This window comes from Aulostomus chinensis, chromosome 17 (assembly GCF_037954235.1).
Source record: "Aulostomus chinensis isolate RoL2024-O1b breed Wild chromosome 17, RoL_Achi_v1.0, whole genome shotgun sequence".
Taxonomy (NCBI): domain Eukaryota; kingdom Metazoa; phylum Chordata; class Actinopteri; order Syngnathiformes; family Aulostomidae; genus Aulostomus; species Aulostomus chinensis.
Genome location: NC_141336.1, coordinates 9,611,819 through 9,635,526, shown reverse-complemented (window position 1 = coordinate 9,635,526; position 23,708 = coordinate 9,611,819). Strand labels below are relative to the sequence as shown.

General features: G+C 41.4%; 2 protein-coding genes across 6 annotated transcripts in view; both read right to left on the bottom strand.

Annotated features, from left to right (window-relative positions):
- cox16 (cytochrome c oxidase assembly factor COX16) overlaps positions 1 to 8,566 on the bottom strand; it is a 22,545-nt gene extending 13,979 nt beyond the window's left edge. The window contains exons 1-2 of the mRNA XM_086183060.1: positions 8,407 to 8,566; positions 6,747 to 6,824 (exon numbers count right to left, since the gene is read on the bottom strand). Coding sequence (XP_086039186.1) covers positions 6,747 to 6,824; positions 8,407 to 8,466 — 138 coding nt within the window. The 5' untranslated portion in view covers positions 8,467 to 8,566. The remainder of the gene's footprint in view (positions 1 to 6,746; positions 6,825 to 8,406) is intronic.
- A 3,098-nt stretch (positions 8,567 to 11,664) lies between these two features.
- Positions 11,665 to 23,708, bottom strand: part of actn1 (actinin, alpha 1) — a 66,100-nt gene continuing 54,056 nt past the window's right edge. For 2 of the 5 annotated variants that reach the window (XM_086183763.1, XM_086183764.1), the window contains exons 14-22: positions 23,388 to 23,528; positions 22,303 to 22,485; positions 22,067 to 22,201; positions 19,572 to 19,751; positions 19,193 to 19,339; positions 14,889 to 14,969; positions 14,506 to 14,571; positions 14,054 to 14,212; positions 11,665 to 12,209 (exon numbers count right to left, since the gene is read on the bottom strand). In XM_086183763.1, the coding sequence (XP_086039889.1) occupies positions 12,051 to 12,209; positions 14,054 to 14,212; positions 14,506 to 14,571; positions 14,889 to 14,969; positions 19,193 to 19,339; positions 19,572 to 19,751; positions 22,067 to 22,201; positions 22,303 to 22,485; positions 23,388 to 23,528 (1,251 nt within the window). In that variant the 3' untranslated portion in view covers positions 11,665 to 12,050. The remainder of the gene's footprint in view (positions 12,210 to 14,053; positions 14,213 to 14,505; positions 14,572 to 14,888; positions 14,970 to 19,192; positions 19,340 to 19,571; positions 19,752 to 22,066; positions 22,202 to 22,302; positions 22,486 to 23,387; positions 23,529 to 23,708) is intronic. The other 3 variants (XM_086183767.1, XM_086183766.1, XM_086183765.1) reach the window with 2 other exon arrangements.

Below are 23,708 nucleotides of genomic sequence, written 5' to 3'. Positions count from 1 at the left end.
GATATTTTCTAATAGGGAAGGCTTCAGACCTGGACAATGAGGAGCAGAAAAGGTTAATAACACCTGAGCAAAAGCTGGACACAGAGGAAAGAGAGACCCTGAAGTCTAACCATACCTGGGGCCTCATGTGTCAATACTTGCGTGGATCTCATACTAAAAAACTGCGGTGGCAAGAATCGCTAAAGTTGCGTACGCACAAAAAAATCCGGATGTATCAATATGTGCGAGCGCCGGAATCCATGCACGTTTCCTTGATACATCCCAATCAGCAAGGAATTGAGCGCAGATGTCGGGGTGACCAGGCCCGCCCCTGTCACGCCCACCCATAAATACGCAAATTCATTTAAATAGGGTCTCCGCTGTCCAGGCTCGCAAAACAATGTCAAAGAAAAAGAAGTTCACGACGTAGGAAGAGGTAGAGGTAGCTGGTAGGAGAGTTGGAGGCTGTGTCAGTATAAACAATAAACGTTGTGAGTGGGATAAGAAGTGCGAGAGGGTGCAACGCACCCCCGCGGAGATGAAAAAAAAAGTGGTCAGACATATACATATACAGATACAGTTTTCCTCACTAAACCTGTGCGAGCATCACTACATCATCAGCTTGCACCACTGCTAGCGCTCTGAAAGATTTCCTCTCTATTTCTAATTCATGTCTGCAATTCTAACTTCCAAAATCCTTCCTAAACAATGCAAGCTAAACGTATGACTAAATTCAACACTGCGCAATCACTAAATGCAATAACTACAATAATCAATTGGCTTAAATCTAAATTTAAACAACAGTATGGAAAATGGCACTAACAGGACCTCAAGGTGGAGGTCAAGCGGCGTACAGCTGCCCTCCGGAGCAGTGCCGGCCAGACAGGTGGGAGTCAGGGAGAGGGGCACCTGACGGAGTTTGAGCAGCGGGTGGCGGCAATCACGGGCAGCACCTTTGTGAGGGGGATTGTCGCCGCCACCCACGCCGACTCCGAGAGCCTGGAGGGTAAGTGGCAACTCCATTTCTTACGCAACATTTCCAAATGCTTTGCCACAGATGTAAAGGCAAAAATACACAGATATACACCAGATGATCTGCACACTGATGGAGTGGAAACCCTTACGATGAACGTAAGCGTATTTCTCATGGGACGGCGGCGCTTTTATGGCAACATGAGTGCTGTCAGTGGCTCCGAATACATTAGAGAATCCGGCTATTGCTGTGAATTGCGCTTTAATATTTAATATATTATTCAACGATCAGGTCCACCACCCAGGGCATGGTTGATGGTCGACTGACTCAACCCGGAACGGTCCGCCATCTCCCGCTGGAAGGCTTTTTTGTGCCCGATGTATGTGCGGTTACCAATTTACGTCAGTTACCAAACACCGCCACAGGGTGTCGCCAACAGACCAAAGTGCAGTTAACGCAAGAATCGGCTTTCCGCCTACATTTATGGCACCTCCAGAGTTGGCGTGAAACAGCGCAAGAATTGACGAACATTTCGCGTTGACACATGTGAACGTGAGTGTCGATCCTGGCATACGCAAGTTTTTCTTGCGTAAACCGCGTTGATACATGAGGCCCCTGATGGTTTATTGAAATAAGTGAAGATGGAATGCAAATTGTAGCACTCTGTTACAGAGTTTTAAGGTGCAAAAGACAAGAATTCAAAGAAAACAAATAATTTAAAAAAAAAACAAACATCCACAGAACTTTTATAAAAGGTGCAGAAAGAAAACCTAAATTTAGCTGAAAAAAATTATAGAGGTGAAATAATCATTTTAACATTTTTCTTTATCAGGTCCAAAATGTTCAAAATATTTACATTCAAGCGAGATGGCTCACAAACAATTAAGAATCTCTGAGCCACTTGTTGATATCACGTTATCTATGTATCATCTGGAGCAAGTGTTAGATTAACTGGAGAAATGGCTGAGAAAAGCAAGGGTTCTTTCTGTTATCCGTCCCAAATACTGTCAGAACAATAAATGAGCAAGATGAGAGTGAGTTTTGCTTCAGCATTTCTGAGGCTATCTAAGCTGCAAGACCAAGAGGTAATTAAAAGCCGTGCTGAGGTCGCCACTTTTCTGCTAGACAGGCAAGCTTATGTTTGCTAACTATCAATCGTAATTGCACAAGTTACCAACTTTAGACTCTGACAGGTTCATCTTATTGCTGTTAGTGTGCAACAACATTATGAAATGTATTGCAGTGAGACAGACCACATGAATTTTCTGTCTTATTACCGCTGTTCCATCTCTGACTATATGCAATTAGTTGTACCAATCTCGCAACAACTAGAATAGATTAATGCAGCAAGAGTGAGTGAGACACCCACTGACTGTGAGGTGTAAAGCTGTCTATTGCACCTTTCATATCTTTTAAAAAAGAATAATGGAATGGATTAATAATAGGAAAGTTTTATTCATGTGCATTTTGACAGCAGTTGAGATATTCCATGCATTAAAGTGCATGTATTCTGATCAAATCTTAAATCCGTCAGGTCTGAGTCCTACACACACACAGACACAGACACATACGAGTCTACATCTGTCTCACATGGACAGTAAAGATAAAAGATACCATGTCATCTGAGTGGAAGCCACAGTTTAGAGGTTGCTTCTCTTCACTGCCGACTTATTGGATTGTAATGACTTCTAAAACAGATGTGGTCTTCCATCATTTTAATGACAGGAGTCTGTCACTTAAGGGACGGTGAGACCTTCATCTCACTTATTGCTCTTATTCTAACTTACAGAAAGCTTGTCAGTTAAATATGTCTTTCTGGCACAAAAGATCAATGCTGACTTCCTTAGAAAAGAAAATTGAAATCAAACAAGATGTTCATGTCAAAAATATAGAAATATCTCCAAGTGCCCGTTTTTTAAGCACATAAGTTTGTCAAAAGTATCATCGTTGTCATTAGCCTCCGCTTATCCGGTTGGTCCGGGGCGCGGGGGCAGCAGCCTTAACAAGGAAGCCCAGACTGTCCTCTCCCCAGCCACTTCCACCAGCTCTTCCGGAGGAATCCCAAGGCGTTCCCAGGCCAGCAGAGAGATATAATCCCTCCAACATGTCCTGGGTCGGCCCCGAAGCTTCCTCATGGTCGGACATGCCTGGAACACCTCCAGAGAGACGCGTCCAGGAGGCATCCTCACCAGATGCCCGAACCACCTCAACTGACTCCTCTCAATATAAGGGAGCAGCAGCTCTAATCTGAGTCCCTCCCGATGACTGAGCTTCTCACCCTATCTCTAAGGGAGAGCCCAGCCACCCAGGGGAGGAAACTCATTTTGGCCACTTATATTCACAATCTTGTTCTTTCAGTCATTACCCAAAACTCATGTTCATAGGTGAGGGTTGGAACGTAGATTGACCAGTAAATCAAGAGCCTCACATTTTGACTAAGCTCCCTCTTTACCACAACAGGCTGGTTTAGCATCTGCATCACTGCGGATGTCGCCCCAATCGCCTGTCAATCTCCCGCTCCATCCTACCCTCACTCATGAACAAGACTCAAAGATATTTAAACTCCTCCACCTGAGGCAGGACCTCCCCCCCGACCTGGAGTGGGTAAGCCACCCTTTTCTGGCTGAGGACCATGACCTCCGACTTGAAGGTGCTGATTCTCATCCCAGCCGCTTCACATTCGGCTGCGAACTGTCCCAGCAAGAGCTGGAGGTCATGGCTTGATGGAGCTAAGAGGACCACATCATACGCAAAAAGCAGAGACGACATCCTCCCGCCACCAAACTCGACCCCCTCCACCACCCAGCTGCGCCTAGAAATTCTGTCCATAAAAGTTATGAACAGAACCGGCGTAAAAAGGGCAGCTTTGGTGAAGTCCAACTTACTGCTGGCAACGCGGACCAGACTCTCACTCCTCCAGTGGAAAGACTGAATGGCCCTTTGTAAGGGGCCATCCACCCCATACTCCTGGAGTAACCCCCACAGGGTGCCCGTGTGAACACGGTCATAAGCCTTCTCCAGATCCACAAAACACATGTGGACTGGTTGGGCAAACTCCCATGCCCCCTCCAGCACCCTAGCGAGGGTAAAGAGCTGATCCACGGTTCCACTGCTGAGACGAAAACCACACTGGTCCTCATCGATCTCAGGTTATCACCCTGACCCTCCAGACGGTTTGCCATAACCTTTTCGGAGTCGACCATAAGTCATTCTCCATGGCCTCACCGAACTCCTCCTATGCCCGAGTTTTTGCCTTGGTGACCGCCATGGCCCCACACCGCTTGGCCTGCAGGTATAAGTCGGCTGCCTCTGGAGACCCGCAGGCCAACCATGCCCTGTACGCCTCCTTCTTCAGCCTGACGGCTTACCACCATGACTGGCCCCAGCAGCCTTACAGCCACAGCTCACAACAGCCGCTTTGACAATGGCATTCAGGCTCAATGTCCCCCACTGCCCCCCAGGATGCGGTCAAAGCTCTGCCGGAGGTGGGAGTTCAAGACCATCTTGAAAGGTTCTTCTGCCAAGCATTCCCAGGAAACCCTCACTACTCATTTGGGCCTACCAGGTCCGCGCGGCGTCCCTGCCACCTGATCCAACTCTCCACCAGATGGTGATCAGCTGACAGCTCAGCTCCTCTCTTCATCCGAGTGTCCAGAACATACAGTCGCAGGTCAGATGATACGACTATAAAATCAATCATAGACCTACAACCTACAATGTCCTGGTGCCACGTGCACCGATGGGCATCCTTATGTTTAAACATGGTGTTAGTTATGGACAAACTGTGACTTGCACAGACATCCAATAACTGCACACCACTCGGGTAAAGGTCGGGCCTGCCACTCCTCCCAATCACGCCACACCAGGTCATGCTGTCATTGCAAAAGTATCGATACCCAGATATTATTCAATACTAAAAATTAGTATTCGGATACGATACACACTTTGCAAGTATCAATACCAACGGTGCCTTCTCTGCCTGCAGTTGACACACAGCTTCACTCAGCACCACCACACACACAGACTATCTCTTTGCTCCTCCTCTTACCAGAAGCTCAGCATGTGTAGAACAGAGCTGGCGAAATATGGCGAGTGCTGCTGGCTGGACCTTCGCAACCAATTGTCATCGGAAATGTCAAAAGCAAAAGCGCAGTATGGAAGTATTTTGCACATGAGGCAAACAGTCAGGGGGAAGTCATAGATATCAACAGTCCTTTTTCAAGCTCTGCTACAAGGCATTGGTGACAAAATCAAGTAGCACGAGCAACTTGACAAAACACCTGAAAGACACTCTTTACACCGAATTGTGAGAGGTCAGTAAAGCTCCTGTTTCAACAACATTGAAGTATTGAGCATTATTATGATCGGCACTTTCAAGTTTGCATTCTCTGTTGGTGTGAGATGTGAGAATGGGGGAGTTTGATAATAGATGTGTAGTATTGTTGAAGGCTATTCATTGACAACTACTTTTCCTAGCGTCAGCTAGGTTACATGCTTTATACCGACAGGGCTCTCAAGTCTAACGCATTTCAGTCCATTCACACGCCCCCCACGCCACACCTTGTATTTCTCACACAGAGAAATTTCCAGGGTAACACCCATGAAGTTGCGTCACAACTTTCTAAACAGAACAGGTAGAAAATCCCTCCCCACATCGACATGTAGCCTGAGAGCCTTGGACAATGACAGTCTTCCTCTTCTGTCGTTGCAAGCCCATGTCATTGGCTTGAAATTAGATTAACTGTAGTGGAATATCTAAATCTTGCCCAGATACAGCAATGCTATTTTCTGATGGGCTGTTCGGCCTTCTGAACTCTAGGGGAGGGATTTTCTTTTCAGCCCCTTAACCATATCCTATGATACAGTAAGGCATCTATTCATTGATTTCTGTTGCGGGGGAATATATGTGTCCAGGCAGTAGTTAGTTAACAGTTGAATGACTGCTAGCTAATTTAGGCAGCTATTCTGATTTCTGTTTTGTTCAGAAATTTGCGCCTATTAATCATAGGCACATCCTCTCCATTGTGAAACCATTGGCCTAGACTATTTCCTTATATTTCATCCAAAAACATTGATCACGAAAACATGCGCGCGCACACGCACACACTTTCATTAAAAATTTAAATAAATTTGTTTTTAAGAATTCATGTATCATTGATCAGATAAGACCACTGTCACCACCCAAACCCCCACCAAAATCTCACTCTGAACTCTGTTCAAAACTTGACAGCCCTGTACCAACATGTACTTCACCATGACTGAACATGATATTTAAGGGTGAGAAACACACAGTCATCCATGTGAAGTAGCTAAAATGCATGTGTCACACAGCAAACATAAGAGACTTGAGAGCCCTGAATGATGATAAATGCAGACAGGTGCACACCTTAACGTCAGCAGCTTAATTAACTGATGTGTTGTAATCGATGTTATCTGTATCTTATTTATGGTTTGTATTTTCTAGACATTATTAAAAACATTTTTATGCCTATTTGTCATTTTTTTCCTGTGGTATCGAAATGGTATCAAGTTTTTTTTCTCTGTATCGAATATTGAAATTCTAGTATTGTGACAACCCTAGCACATGCTAGACATAATGCTTCTCAGTTGCAAGTGTAGGTCTAGCCACTGGGGGAGTACTTACACTACACTAACACTTCTTGACAGTCGGCTAATGTCTAAGTTTTGTATTGTAATCTAAAACTGGACATTTCTATCCTAATTATTATGTGAACTCAAGAATTATTCTGTAACATGTATATACAGTATAAACATGACCCTTTTTTTTACAAACCTTTTTCCTGAACCTCTGGGCATCATATCGAATTTGTGTGAACTCTCGCAAGCCAAAGGACCCTCCAACTACAAGCAACTGAAATAAGATTGAGAACATTTACATATTTGATTAGCAAGCAAGATAAAATGGTTTGAAGCACTTGCTATAAGCTTCAACAACTATTTCTGATTAAAGTTCATAACACTATCAATAATAGTGTACAAAAATATTATACATATTCAAATTTTATCCCTGCTTAAATTCATTTATAATTTTTATGCCAATTTTTTTAATGCCTTGAAGGAATTTATTTCAGTGTCGGCCAAACATCTCCTGGGACTGAGGAAAATTTGTTGGTCAAAGTTCAAGATCACATTAACATGTACAGAGCATGGAGGCACACAACTGAGATGCAGTATTCCTGTATTTTAAAGGAAAATCATATTTTTAAAAAAAGTAGCTAGATATTTAGTAGTAGATATATAGTAGTAGATATTTCCTATCCGAAGAAAGAACGCAAGAGTTTTATTTGTCTGACTCTGAATAATGAGACAACCCACACACACACATATATATATATATATATATATATATATATATATATATATATATATATATATATACACACACACACATATATATATATATACACACACATACAGTATATACATATATATATATTATATATACACACATATATATACACACATACAGTATATACATATATATATATTATTTATACACACACACATATACATATATATAGATAGATATAGATATGATTAAATCACTATCAAAGCCTCTTCATATTCAACATAATGTATGACGTGACAGTGGGGAATTGGGCACATTCTTCACCTTGAAGAATTTCAGTTGATTCTGAGATTTCTCGCACATAACTCCAATCATAGCCTTTCAGGAGGCAGCTCTAATTTTAAAAACTACAGTCCGATGGGGCATTGTGGCCGATCATGTTCAACCCATCTTCTGCTTGCCGGAGGATAACACACCATGCCCAAAAGCTCACCTTTGACTGGTTTCTTCAACGTGACAATGAGTTAATTTATCGCTCAACAGTCATCAGATCTCATTGCTGTAGAGCACCTTCAGGATGTCATGGAAGGGCAGATCATGATGGTGTGTCCATAAAATGTAATGATGTGATGATCTCTATATGGGCAAAAATCTTTGAGAACTATTCAACTCGACGATAGCAAAGTATACCTAATAAAGTCGTCAGAAGGTGAATATTCAATAAGCAAGAAATATTTAAGAAAATTATCTTGACGCCGACGAGTACAGAATTTCACACTACCAAAATTTAGAGCCTCCGAAATGACCACATTAAAGCTGTTATGGTCCAGGAAGCGTATGTGTAAAACTGCAGACAAACCCTGGTGACTATCAGCCCGAATGCCTTATTTGTACAGTGCAAAACTATCAATAAAATTTATTAAGATTACCTTCAGTTCAGGAATAGATACACTCATCGAATTGTTCATATCGCAATCTAACATTGAAGAGAAATGATAGCAATCACTGTCAGAAACAACTTTGACTTAATAGTAAGCTGGTAAAGCTAAAACACGACTGAGCGCCAGCTAGTACTCCGATCGCTTACCTGATATTATTCTTGTCATATTAATATTCGATATAACGTTAAATTAAGTTCACTTACAAGCATAGGTATTCCATATTTGATTGTCTTGTTCTTCTGCAACAACTTCAAGTTAAACATGACTCTTATCTCCAACTGAACGTCTTTAAACCCGATGCAAAAACATGTAGGTCACAGCAGGGTTGGGACAGGTTTTCTAACACGGTCCGACTCACTAATTCGTCCGAAACAACACGAACTCACATTCAAAGTTCCGTTGGACGTTAAGAACAGACAGTATGAAAAAGGCTGCATGAAAAAGTCATATTCCATGACGGTATAATTTATTTTACCCATATTAGTAGTGATATCACAGCAGATTCATATTCAGAAAGCTTTATTATTAACTTCATGGATTTTTTTATTTTAATCTCCATGGGGGGCAATTAAGGGAGCAGAAAGTGGTACTGTTGGTTACACAACAACAACACAACAACATACATAAGGAAGTGCAAGGAAGTCTATACCTCCCAGGGTTAGCAGCAGTTGCTTTGTAAAGTGCATGATAGAAGTAGTAGTACAGTAGAGGTATTAGTGCAGAAGAAGTGCTGCACTATTGATAAGCAGCATAATTACATTAATGAATGAGAAGTACTTTGAAAGTATTGTGGTATGTACAGGATGAATCATAGCATGAATAGAATATGAATATAGTTGCAGCATATTCAGGGAGTACAGGCGCACACTAGGTGTATGACAAGTGGCAAGTGGCAATCTTGTTGGTGCTACTAGGAGTCAGAGTGCAGGGAGTTCAAAGGGTTCAGGAGGAGGACAGCCTGGGGGACAAAGGTGGATCTCCTCTGGTGGGTCCTGCAGGCCGGACACCATAGCCTGTGACCGGATGGCAGCTTCTCGAATGCCAGGAAGAGAGCATGGGAGGGGTCCTTCAGGATCTGCGCAGTCATGCCGCAGACCTGCTGCTCATACACAGCCGTTAAGGAGCGAATGGGAAGTCCAATTATCCTTGAACAGACCTTGACAACACAATGTAAGCGGTTCTTCTCCTGCAGGTTGATGGTGTGGAACCAGCAGACCATTGAGAATGATAAGACTGATTCAATAAATGTGTAGAAGAAGGTCAGAAGGATCTTACTGCTGACAGAGAAGGAGTTCAGTTTCCTCAGCAGGTACATTCTCTGGTGGCTCTTCGTCAGGATTATCTCCGTGTTAGAGGAGAATCTCAGGCAGTCATCAAAGATGGTCCCTAGATATTTGTACTCCGTCACATTCTCCGCCAATGACTCATGGATAATGGTGGAGATGGCAGCAACCATCCCTCTGTCTTCCGGAGAAGGTCAGCACCATCTCCTTGGTCTTGCTGACGTTAAGCTCCAGCCAGGTGGTGTCACACCACTCAACAAACTGCTGCAGGGCAGGTCCATGGTGCTGGGTGGAGTTGGGCAGGAGGGACAGGAGGACTGCGTCATCAGCAAACTTCACCAGATGACAATTGGGTTGTGAGGTCCGGCACTCATTGGTGTAGAGGATGAAGAGCACTGGTGAGAGCACACAGCCCTGTGGGGAGCCTGTAGAAGTGGTAAGGAGTTCAGACAGGTTGTTGTGGATCCGGACTCTGTGTTCTGTGAGCGAGGAAGTCCAGTATCCAGAGAATGAGTTGGTCCTCCAGGTTGAAGTTTAGGCGGAGCCTCCGCCAGGATGTGTGGCTGCAGGGTGTTAAAAGCAGAGGAAAAGTCTACAAACAGAAGCCTGGCCAAGGTGTTGGGAAGCTCCAAGTGTTGGATGGCGTTGATGATGAAGGCTTTGGCGTCGCTGATGCCTCTGCCTGCCCAGTATGCAAATTGTAGGGGGTCGAGCTGTGAGCCTGTCCAAGAGAGGATGTGCTGTTTAACCACCCTCTCCATAGCTTTCATCACGTGGGAGATGAGGGCCACTGGGCAGAGGTCGTTAGGGGTCTTCGGAGGGTTCCTCTTGGGGATGGGGATGATGGTGGAGTGTTTCCAGAGCTTGGAGACAGTGCCAGTGTCCATAAAGCTCTTGAAGAGGCTTTGGAAGATGCCAGATCAGCGCAGGGTTTGAAGACCCGGCCACTGATGTTGTTGGCACGAGGCACATTGTTCATCTTGGTCCTCTTGAGGGCCCTCACAACATCCTTGGTGTAGAATGTGATGGGGGATGCACTGGGCTTGAGGTGGGACCTGGTGTTGGCAAGCTGGGTGGAGTTGTCGGTCTCAAACCTGGTGTAGAAGGAGTTGAGGCCGTTGGGGAGGGATGTATGGCTTCTGCCAGTGATGTGGACTGAGTCACTGGGGGTGGTGACAGAGTTAACAGCTGTCATTCTCTTCAGACCCTGCCAAGCAGTGCGGAGGTTCCCCTGAGTGAATTTCTCCTCCTCTCTGTGTTTTTGTATTTTTGCTGTCTCGACTGTCACACTACCACAAATAGTTCCTAAACTAAAGGATCCAATGCCCCCCGCCCCCACTCACTCAAAAATGACACATTAGTTCAGATATGGTGAACTTGTGCCATACTTTGTCTTTGTTCACTGATACAAGTTGATTGATTTAGACTGATCATTTAAAACGATGTGTACAGGAACGGCTCCCTAATTAACAAATCATGATATTCTATAAAGCAATTTTAAACCCTTTTTGTTTCAGCAAGTAATGTGTTAGAGAGAGAGAGAGAGAGAGAGAGAGAGAGAGAGAGAGAGAGAGAAAGAAAGAGAACATTCAACCCATTGCTAATTAGTTAACCCTGAGCCACATAGTAGTTTATGTGACCCTGGCTGATACAATTCATAGTAAGCAAGTCTGATGACATCACATAGTTGTCACTGAAGCTCCTCTCTGGTGGTTTATTTCTTCAAAAAGCCCTGTTTTCTTCAGAATAAGAAATCAACTGAGGCCCAAAACTTAAACCCTAGTTTGTTTGGTTTTTTTTGTCAGTGTACATGGACAGGTATAATGCAGAGCATCTACATTGATTACATTATATTTAAATTTGCCACTTCATGCCAACACTGCATGACTAAGTGGGCCCATCATCAATTATTCACACTTGTGATCACACTGCGATATAAAGTCACACTGTTCTTGACATATTGACATAGATGGAATCTATAAGCTATTGAAATCACATTCAGAAACATAATAATTGTGCATGATTTGAAGGCCATGTTTGAAGAAATGACTTGCTTTTAAGAATAACAATGGGAAAATGCTCATCATGGTATGTTATGTTATGTTATATTATGTTAAGTTATGTTATGCAGATCGAAGTCACAGATTAACCCTGTGGACAGAAAATAAGAGAACAAAGTACAACAATTTTTCTTTATTACAACTTTAGTCTGTTATTTTCAATCAGGTGAAGAAAAATACCTTTTTGTTCAGTATAATAAAATATTTAACTTTATTCATTTTATGAAGAAAAACAGCAACAAGAAAATAAAAACAGCAATGAATATTTTGATCTCTCCCTCTTTGTAAACCTGGAGAGCTTCTGCGTTGTGTTGGAAGCAATTAAAACAGAGTGTGAAGGGGTGGTGGAGAGGAGGAAGAGAGAGGATAATAACAAAAAAAATAAGGCCAGAGACATACAAAAAATGAGCATAGTAGGACAGGAGTGTGGTGACGGGGCATTCTGAGGACTTGGCGGTTCTCAGAGCAGGTAGGCTGGGTTGCCGAGTCAGGACAACAGAGTGTTCAGAGGTCACTCTCTCCGTACAGAGCAGTAGAGAATGACATGTAGTCAAGGGCTCCGGGCACTGCGTCGGGGCCGGTGTAAGGAGCCATGCGGGCAATGCAGTAATCTGCCTGGTCAGGAGGCAGCTCCCGGCGCAGCTCGTCAGCTAAAATATAGTTCTGTCAAGGATGAGAGAAGTCTGTTTATGATTTTCAACTCTAGCTAAAGAGTTCATGTGCAAAATATGTTATCTGCTCTCATTGTTGTCAAGCCCTGACTTCTGTTCTTCTGAATTTGGTGAAGTCCTCTTGCAGTAGTTTATCATATATTAACTCCTTAATATAATCGTTTTTGCCATTTTGCACATTTTTCCATGGGTGAGCAGTGTGGATGCACAATGTCATCCACATACAGTGTAATGTACTCATCCATGAGTGTTAACTGCCCAAAAGTGAGTAATCACAGGTCATTTTCTCTGACTGGTGTTCTTGTCCTTGAAGGAACTATCAAGAAGGCATCCCAGAGTCAATCTTAAAAACAATACAAATATACTTAAAAAAAAACAGTAGCTTTTAATATTTTCATTATCTATATGTGTTTTAAGTTGATAGTTCTTTATTTATATGTTCTTGCCTATGCCTATTGGCCAGGTCATCACTGTAACCTAGTTAAGGTCAATAAAATAAAACCATTGAATTTTGCTCCTTTATGTCCTCTGCCTACATTGTCGTACAAACCTATTATTTGGCCCAGGTCACAACTGACATGGACGCCTTATCCCCTCCCCTCATAGTCATGATACATTTTATTTATGTGGATTAACTAGGGGTGGAGCTATACATTGAACTACATCTACATTTCAATTTAATGATTAATGATCCAACTGAATTGTTATAATGTCAAATCATCAATTTAGTTTGATAATATACCTATTTATTTTGAAATTCTCTTGGCACATCTCTCTTTTACATTCCAGCTCAATTGCAGCTCCTTCAGACATAAATGCTTAAAATTATATTTTACTTGCCTTTTTATATTCAATACTTAGTATATAGCCAGATAAAGGCCAATAGTTATTAAAACTACAAGCATTCATTACAGACATAAAAGCCTGGATGACTTAAAACTTTTTACTGTTGAACTCTGATAAGACAGAGGTTATTGTGCTTGGCTGCAAACACCTTAGAGACACATTATCTAGTGATATTACTGCATACTGATGGCATGACTATGGCCTCCAGCAGCACTGTTAAGAACCTAGGAGTTCTATTTGAAATTTCTGAGACCACCTATTTCCATCAATGCAATATCTCTACAATTAGAAACATTCTGTCTCAAGGTGACACCAAAAAAAAACTAGTCCATGCATTTGTTACTTCTAGGCTGGACTATTGGAATTTTTTATTATCAGGCTGCACTAAAAAGGAACTATATTGACAGGTACTAGGAAGAGAGACCATATCATCCCCGTTTTAGCTTCGCTGCACTGGTTTCCGGTAAAATCCAGGATTAAGTTAAAAATCCTTCTCTTCTCCATCCCCAGTGCCATGTCTCTCCTCCCCCTCTCAACTGCAACCAGTCACCCTCTAAGCCCGGTTTCACCTGAGGTTTCTTCCCATTAAATGGGAGTTTGTTCTCGCCACCGTTGCCGAGTGCTTGCTTATGTGAGAATGTTTGGTCTTATTCATCTGAGTGAAAGATTGAGGTTCTAGACCTGCTCTTTGAGTAAAGGGCCTTGAGATGGCTTTTGTACTGATTTGGCACAATGTAAAGATTGATTGAATGATTGAATGATTGATTGATTGATTATACAAATTTAACAGATTGCTGTAAATGATGCAAAAAATACAGGCACAAACCTTATCCTTTCAATATGTTGCTATGTACAGTAGTATATTATTTACTTTATTATTTTTTCTCACCCATATCGTTATCTTTTTTCTGCTGTCCTAAAAGTTTGAGAAACATTCTTCTTCGGTCAAATGGAGCTTCATCTACCCTGGGATCACTAATGTTACTATACCTTATCCCCGGCCAGGACTTTAAAGGACGCCATGACTTGGTCAGCAGTGTCTGTGTCGGCCGTCTCACGTGACATGAAGTCAATGAAGGCCTGGAAGGTGACGATGCCCATACGATTGGGATCCACTATGCTCATGATGCGGGAGAACTCGTTCTCACCCTGGAGGCAACAAAGAGCATCTGTAAAGCTTGGGCACCTTGGAGACAGTCTTGATGGCAACATACTCAAAACCAACAGTAAATCCCTGAACTTTTGTTTTGTTATTTGCAGCTGCATATAATATGTAAGTTTATTTATGAACATCATTATGAAGATCTATACATCCATACATAATTGTTTTCCATAATAAATAGATGTTAAATCTATGAGTTACCTGTTTCAGCTTGCTTTACAACTTGCAAACTAAGGCATACAATCAAATTTGCATACATGATGAGTGCTCATGGCTTTACCAGGTTGTAACCAATGGAGATAAGGCAGGTTTTGAAGTCTTCAGCATCCATGAATCCTGTTCTCTTCTACAAGGTCAGCGATGGACAACAAAACCGGGAGGTAAATAGAGGTAAAGAGAGGAAATGGCAGGGGTAGTAGAGAGAAAACCATATGAGGGATAAAGGGTGAGCAAAGAGAAAATTTAGGAGGAAAAGGGTAGTAGTCCATGGTGTGGACATTGCCAAATGGGAAGAATCACGAATATAGAAAAGGAAAGAGGCAATGAAGGCAGAAATAAAAGGGCATAGGCAAGAGAAGGAAGTATCAGGGGGCAAAGTGTGAAAGAAAGAAAAAAGAAACCAGTTAAACATCTCACCGCAGGGAAGTAGTTCTGATTATATACCTGTGTGTCGTTGCCGATATCAAAGCCCAGGCTGATCAGGCAGGCCTTGAACTCCTCTGCGCCCAGAGTGCCCGAGTGGTCCTGGGGTGTGGGGGACCAGTGCCAGGCGGGACGTCAGGGCCACAGGCCATGCAGCAACACATACAGCCACATCAGTGATCGTGAGGAGCAGGGTGATTGAACAGTGAAGGAGATCGAGGTAAGTGAGGTGGAGTTGGTGGGGGAAAAGGGTGGGGGTGCAACATGCACAGGGAGAAAAGGAGGTGAGGGGATGTGGGCCATGCATGTCAGGAAGACAGAGAACAAAGAACACAGTGCATATTCATTAGGATCTTGCAGGTGAACACATGGTGGCAGCAGAGCTGCCATGCTGGCAGGGGCATTCCAAGGCGTTAAGGGGCAGTGTGACAGGCAGACTCCGGGGCCTTGTGGTGAGGTTATTCAGCCATCAGTGACACTTTCACGTGAAAGTACAAAATATGCTTCTCTGAAGCAAACACATCACAGCATACTGATAAACTGCTGATATAATGCACATATAATTTTTTCACATATAATGTTGATGTAATTACATGGACTAATGGCTGCAACGTAAAGTATGAATAATTTCCTTGGTGATTAATCTACCTGTCATTTGGTCAACAGAATATCAACAAAATTGTTCTAGAGTACAAGGTTATATATTTTGTCTCTGAGCAACCCATGTAAAGACTACAAAAACTGAAAACAAAATGTACACTAACCAAATCATCAAAGTATTTGCCTATCACCCAATCAGCTGATTGTGTAGGGGCAAATCATTTCAGCTACACTTCAATTGTGACTTTTTTAATTTAAAGAATCATGTATTCTCGTCATAATTCTATAGAGCTCAAGGTCGCATAGTCTTGTATGCAGAAAACTGGGGAGCAGAGAATGTCAGCAAGTTTCTTGATAAATGGCATAAATCAATTTCAAGATTGTAGCTATGTTTTTCAACAGCAGTGGAATAAAGATGACAAATTTTTCCTAATTTCTCATGTCCAGGTCATGAGGAGGAGTTGATCATAATCAAAGTTAAGGACAGTCCAGGTGCACAGTTGGCTCCTCCGCATAGGCTCCATTAATCAGTAACAATAGGGCAGTACTGGAAGATTGTATGAGGTAATAGTGGAGACCCAGAGAGAAAAGAGGGTAGGAGGAGGACTGGACTAAAATAAGAACTCATCCATAATTGGTGCTGTTCCTGATGAGTATAAACTCAACAATCAGAAGGGGTGTCAATTTTTCAGAGAAACATTCCTTAATGCAAGAGTTATGTTGAACATATTTACATTGTATGCATCTCCCTGTTGCTCCATGTTATATTTCTTAAATTCCAAATGAGCCACAGTGAATCTGGAAGTTCTTGGTAACCCTTATAATAACCATCAAGCATCAGGTAATAGACAATAACAATAACACCCATACAACACCATAAAAGCATCTCTCTCTCTCTCTCTCTCTCTCTATACACACACACACACACACACACACACACACATATGTGTGTGTGTGTGTGTATGTAAAATATATATGTACTGTATATAGGTATATTACAAATTAGAATAAGTAAATAATAAATAATTAAATAATGTTATCTTCTAAGTTGGGCGGCGGCACTGTGGTGCATTGGTGAGAACTGTCACCTCACAGCAAGAAGGTTCTTACACTGGGTTCGAGCCCCATCTCTGGCATAGGATCTTTCTGTGTGGAGTTTGCATGTTCTCTCTGTACCTGTGTGGGTTCTCTCCAGGTACTCCTGCTTCCTCCCACGGTCCAAAGACATGCAAATGGGGACTAGGCTGATTGGATACTCTAAATTGACCATAGGGCTGTGAGTGTGTATGGTTGTCTGTCTATATGTGTTCGCCCTGCGATGGATTGGTGACCCATCCAGGATGAACCCTGCCTTTTGCCCGAAGGCTGCTGGGATAGGCTCCAGCCCCCCCATGACCCTTAACAGGAGAAGTGGTAGAAAATGGATGGATGGATGGATCTTCTACATTCTGTATCAGATCTAGATGTAAATATCAGGAAATAAAGGTGAAACGCACACATTTTGTCTCATATTCATCTCTTGATGTCAAACCCAAATGTTTTCAATGTAGAGTAAAAACAATAGAATAGCCTCACTGTTCTACTACTTTTGGAGGGGAGTGTGTATGCAAAAGTAATAAAGCCTCAGAAGTAGTTTATAGAGCGCAATCAATCAACCTTGACTATATGTCCAGCTTATTCCTGTTACGAAACTGTGGAAAGCTTAGTAAACTGTTAATAAGTTCATAGCAAAGAATCTATTAAGGATCTATCATAAATAATAATTATTTTTGCTTTAGATGCTTTATATAGCTCAAAGATAAAAGTATAATTAATTTTTTATTGTAATTGTTAACTGTTAATTAACTGCACTGTCGAACTGTAGCACGGCAAAAGGAAAAGAAGACAAGACATCTTTAGAATAATGACAGTATTGTTGGTAACATAGTTTGGGAAATAACTCGATTTCAACGAGACGTTTCTCCTCATCCATTATTTAGAGATGGCAATCGCAAGCTGCAAACAGAAGCACAATTTTTTGCTTGATAATAGACTGAAATTGTTTATTGATTCGAAAAATAGAAAGCATTTATTTTTTATCATCAATAAACTATTTCAGTTTTGATCAACTAATCAAATAATTGTGCAGCTCTTTGAAAAAGTTTCTTATAAGAAGTTATAAACATCTAATAATATAACAATAAAGGTGTGTTTATTAATACTTAAAAGACAGGAAGGCGACACAAAATATCAATGTTGTATGATGGATTGTGATGCACAATCTTGCTGTCTAAATCAGTGCTAAACGCTTCTTGAAAGCCACTTCAAGTCACAGTATCAAGTATCTCAGGGTCCTATGAACCGAGAGATCGCCCAGAGAATAAGAGCAACGGGAGTGGTCGTGCATTCGCTCTATCATAAAGTTGTTGCGAAAAGTCAATCATTCATCAGTCTTCGTTCCAATTCTCACCTATGGTCATGAAACATGGGTCATGAGAAAGAGAGAGAAAGAACAAGAATGCAAATTCAAGTGCAGAAATGGGTTTCCCAAAGAAGGGTGGCTGGTGTATCTATCTTTGTCTTGTCTTTGGAATAAGGTGAGAAGTTTGGTCATCCGTGAGGGACTTGGAGCCGCTCCTTTGTATTGAAAAGAGCCAGCTGAGCTGGTTCAGGCATCTGGTCAGGATGCCACCTACGGAGGTGTTCCAGGCACGTCCAGCTAGGAGGAGGCCATGGGGCAGACTGAGGACTAGGTTGTGGGACTACATTTCCACGCTGGCCTGGGAACACCTTGGGATCCCCCAGTCGGAGCTGGTTAATACGGCCAAGGAAAGGGAAGTTTGGGGTTCGCTATTAGAGTTGCTACCCCTAAACCTGATTTCAGATAAGCGGTTGAAAATGGATAGATGGATGGATGTTAGCACAGAACGATTTCTATAATGTTACTATTTCACATTGTATCACATATCTCATTAACATGCAGGCCATTGATTGGATTACCTGACATTATATCAACGCCTTCTTAAAATAATCACCTAAGTCATTTTTTCAAGCTTTTCAAAAAAACACAAAAAACTGGAGACAAATCATCATAAGGAGTTGTTTTAGGCAACAAAAAAAAGGTTAAAAATGACAGGCAATTATTTTTAAAAGGGAATAATATCAAATGAGATATCCTGATACACACTGTTACAAAAAAGAGCTTCTGAACATCAAGGTATTAATATATTTCCATCGACCAAGCTATAACGTTTAGGGTTAGTTATTTACACATAATGTTGTAAATAATCCTGTTATGAAGACATTGTTGACCATTAACTGAAACTAATTATATAGGATATATTGTCTCAATTCATTTTACACCCTTTGACAGTCAACTAGTACTGGACACAGCAGGGTCTGATGTCTTCCACACAAACACATTAGATACTCTACTCACGCTGTTTGCTGATTAAAGGAGAGTTAATGGTTTTCTGTAAGCCACGCCTTAGGCAGCATGAACAGACTGAAACCAGAATAGGACATATTCTCTCCTCAACTTATTTGCTTTGTGAAAGCAGTCTGAATATTCAGAGGACACACTCACATTTACTTCCTATTTCAATAACATCCCCCCTTTGTGGCCTTATTCCTATCTCACTGTACAGCATTTGCATTAGCAACAAACAACTGTGTGTAAATAAGCACCCACACCTCTCCTCGCCTTTTGCTTCATGTCTGCAGAGTGACTCAGTTTGAGTACTGACCCTGTCGAAGTGGTTGAAGGAAGCCCGAAACTCATTGAGCTGCTCCTGGCTGATGCCTTTGGCGTCTCGCGTCAAGATCTGGTTCTCTATTTCATTAATAGTGCGGGCGATGGTGGTGAGTAGCTGCTCCCAGCCTACACGGATGTGCTGTGGAGGACAAAAATGTTTTAGGGAGGATGAACAGGATGAGACAGAGGGTGAACACCTGGGCATGATAGTTAATCAAGTTTGTTTCAACCTGCTTTGAAGACAAGAGAATTTGAATTTGCTGCATCTGTTTTCTTTCATTACTTTTACATTTCTGCAAATGTCCTTTGAGAAAAGTTCAGGAATAAAGCTATTGATTAGATGAATGCAGAAATCTTGATCCAGGTTTTACCTCCATGGTGTAGTTGGTGTGCTTGTTGTCGAAGATGAGAGCTTCCTGAATAAGCTGGTGGTCTCCCTCCAGCTGATCAATCTTTGGCTTGTAGTTGACAATACTCTTCTCGTATTGGCGTAAGTGTGTCAGCTGGTCCTCAAGAGTGCCATGCATCTCAATGGAGATACGGCCGATTTCCTGCTTAGACATACACAGAAGATATTATACAGTAGTAACAAGAATGGTGAAGTACCATGAATCAGGAGAGGTACCAATGACTCAGGAAAAAAGACTTCATCGTATTTGCCTGACTTTCTGCCCTTACCATTCCCAAGTTCTGCTTAAAATGATATTTTTGTCATATTTAAGTTTGTCATCTTAACAAAAAAGCTAATCATAATTGCAACTAGTATTGTAATGCCCATAATAGAATATTTTCAGAAGCTATAGCTTGAGTCTAAACTGGAAAAGTCACATGTAATCTGGCATGAATTATAAGAAAGCCCTTCACAAAACCAGAGCAGCCTATTACTCAGCATTGATAAAACAAAACAAAAACAACTTTTTCTCTCTTTTTCTCTTCAGCACTACATCCAGACTGACAGAGAGCCACAGTACTACTGAGCCCAGTATTCCTGTTTCACTGCGCAGTAATGACTTTATGACCTTTTTAATAATAAAATTCTATTTATTAGAGATAAAATAATCTCCTGCAATAAGCTGACACCACATCATCTTTAAACTCAGAAACCTAAGAGAAAACTGTAGGCCCAGACATATACCTGAACAGCTTTTCTCCTATTGACCTTCATGAAAAATACAACAATTTCTTACTGTAAAGCATTAAACTGTCTCCTAGATCCCATCCCAACTAAGCTGCTTAAAGACACTTTACCCCTAGTTAGCACCTCTCTCTTCTGGTAATTCTGTCACTGTTATCTGGTTATGTTCCACAGTCCTTTTAAGTAGCAGTAATTGAACCTCATCAAAAATGCAAATTTAGATCAAGAGATTTTGGCCAATTATCAACCAATCAAACCACTACAGAAAAAGCAGTAATCAATGTTACGAATGACTTTCTACCACCATCAGATGGGGGACTCGTCTCTGTGCTGGTTTATCTTTGTTCAGCTTTTGATACAATTGACCATTACATCCTATTGCAAACACTGGAACATATAATTGGTATTAAAGGAACTGCTCAAAGCTGGTTTAAATAATATTTATGAGGTTGATCTCAGTTTGTACTTGTTAATGATGATTCTTCCATGACAACTAAAGTTAGCCAAAATGTGTCACAAGGGTCTGTACCTGGACCAATATGCTTCACCTTATATCTGCTTTCATTAGTTCATATTATAAAGAAACATGATTAATTTTCATTATTACGCAGTTGATACACAACTGTAATTGTATTCAAATGAAACAATTAGCTAACTAAACTTGACGCCTGTTTAAAGGACATACAAACGTGGTTGACCTGCAATTAACTATTACTAAATTCTTACAACGCTACTGGGCTAGACCAAAATCACCTTAGAAAACCTTGTCTAATGAGTTTATAACCTGGAATGGCATTACCTTGGCCTCCAGTACTTCCTTAAGGATTCTGGAATTTATCTTTGATCAGGGTTTATCCTTTAACTTTCATATAAAACAAATCACCAGGACTGCCTTCTTTCAGTTATGTGAAGAAAAAGAGATCACATCTCTCCTGAATTGGGTTCTCTGCACTGGCTCCCTGTCAAATTCAAAATAGAATTCAATTCTTCAATTATTCCCATAACATATAAAGCCCTCAACAATCAGGCACCTTCTCATATGAAAGAGCTCATAGTTCAGCTCCAACTCTCCCAGGATGCAGAGTTACACATGGTTCTTAAAGTCTCCAAAAGTAGAATAGGAGCAAGAACCTTCAGTTATGAGGCTCCACTCCTGTGGATCCATCTCCCAGTCTCTGTCCAGGATGCAGACACCCTCTCTACAATTAAGAGTAGATTTCTGACTTTCCTTTTTGTGACAAAGCTTATAGTTAGGGCTGGTTTAGGCTAGTCCTTAGTTATGCTTCTATTGACCTAAACTGCCCATGATGCACTTAGAGTCTCCGTCCTCCCCTCTGTCCTCCTGTATGCATTCGTATCTAGAGTCTTTGTGCTTTCTCACCTCCCAGATTCCAGACTGATGCTTCTGCTGTCGGCAGACCTAAAGAGCCTCAGGCTCCCACCCTTAGTATCAGTGTTTGTATTAGTACTATTAGTATTCATATTAGTATTTTTATACTAGACTATTATCATCAGCAAGATGTTTGTATTAGTATCAGTGCTACGTTTTTGCTTAGGTAGCTGGTAGATGTTATTATCGTTAGCTAGGTTACTAGAGTTCTTGCTGCTGTTGTTGTAATTCTTTGTTGTGTGTCTCTCCACGTCCCTGTCCCTCCTCCTTTCTTTTTGTCATCTTTCTCTATCTGTCTTGTTCATGCCCCCCCTTATGTCAAAAGCTCTGCACAGACTGACCTCCATCTTGTTCTGGATCCAGGGTCCAATGACATTGGCCTGGTTGGCAAACTGTCGACGCAAACGCTCATTGTTCTGCTGACGGGCATGCTCCTCTATCAGAGCCTGGTCACGCTGGGGCACCAGCTGCCGCACCTACAGCCAGCGGGAGAGTGATGGCAACAATGTGTTAATATTAATTGAATCTAATGGAGGAGGAGGATTTCATGTCCTTGCTCATGACTGTTACTCATTACCTTATCCCATTTGGCATTAATCTCCTGGGGGTTGATGGTGGTGTAGGGGTTGGTGCCTGCCATGTTTACGTGATAGGTTTGCACAATTTTAGCAATCTCATTGTGGATCCCCAGAATGGCCAGACGCTCTTTGTCAGCCTCAGGCAGTGTGGCCTTGAACTGCTCGTGAGCTGTGCTCAATCCCTGAGACACAAATACAAATACATAATAAAAATATACAAGACACGAACAAGAAACAGGTTCATAGATATTTTTTTACAAATAAATTTGCTTTGCTTGTCCACACCTTTCAAGAAAATGTTCACAACTATAAATTCTCTGAAACAAAAGGTTAAATATGTTAAATAAACCAAGAACTCCATGTCAAAAATAACAACAAGCTACATTGTCTGATATAAGGCAAGGAAAGGCAAGGCAATTTTATTTGTATAACCCGTTTTCACAAACAGTTTGTCTCAAAGGGCTTCACATGGCATCATAACAACATCCTCTGCCCTTAGACCCTCACATCGACTGAGGAAAAACTCCATAGAAAACCCTTTTAACAGGGAAAAATCTGTTCAACAGAGGAGGGATCCCTCACCCAGGACGGACAGACGTGCAGTAGATGTTGTTAACATAAAACATGTAAGTTAATCCATATTAGTTCATCTTATAACATACAGCTATTCTGAAATTATTTTCTATAACTTTTCCAGGTTTTACATGATGTACATATATGAAACTTTTTCGATTCTTAATCTTAAAAAAAAGCTCTTTGAGAACATAAAGCATAGGTTAATATTGACATATTTCCATATACTAAATAGATACTATAAACCAACAGTACATTCTTTGGTGTCATACTTATATAAGTATTTATGTTAAATCAATAATGTATTACTTATAGGATTAGCAATGTCTATAGGTAATGCCTACATAAAGATCATTCTTTCATTCATTCTTTTTCTTTTCTATGACTCATAGGTGTAATATTTGCTTTCAGTTCTCCAAAACACATTTTGTGAACATAACCCCACATACTCCGTAACTGGTTTCATTGTTGCTTGGAGGGGAAAGACTCTTATTTATGTCTCTGCACTCACCTGGATTTCTTCAATGGTATGGACAATAAATGTATCCTGCAGGTCCTCCATTGCGCCCTCCATCCAGTTGTTGAATGGAGCAGCTCTTTTGGCAAATTCAAGATACAGTTGGTCGATGGTTTCAAGCAGCTTCTCAGTTCTCTGGAAGAATGTAGAACAAGATTACCGCAGTCGTGGCAACATTTGATTTGAGTTTACATGTTTTGACCTTTGGCTGAAAGGAGTCATGGAGGTTTACAGTATTATGGATACAAGGTTATATTTCATGCTTTAGAGGATCTTGAAGCCTGAAAATTTATGATGGAAAACACTTTCATTGCT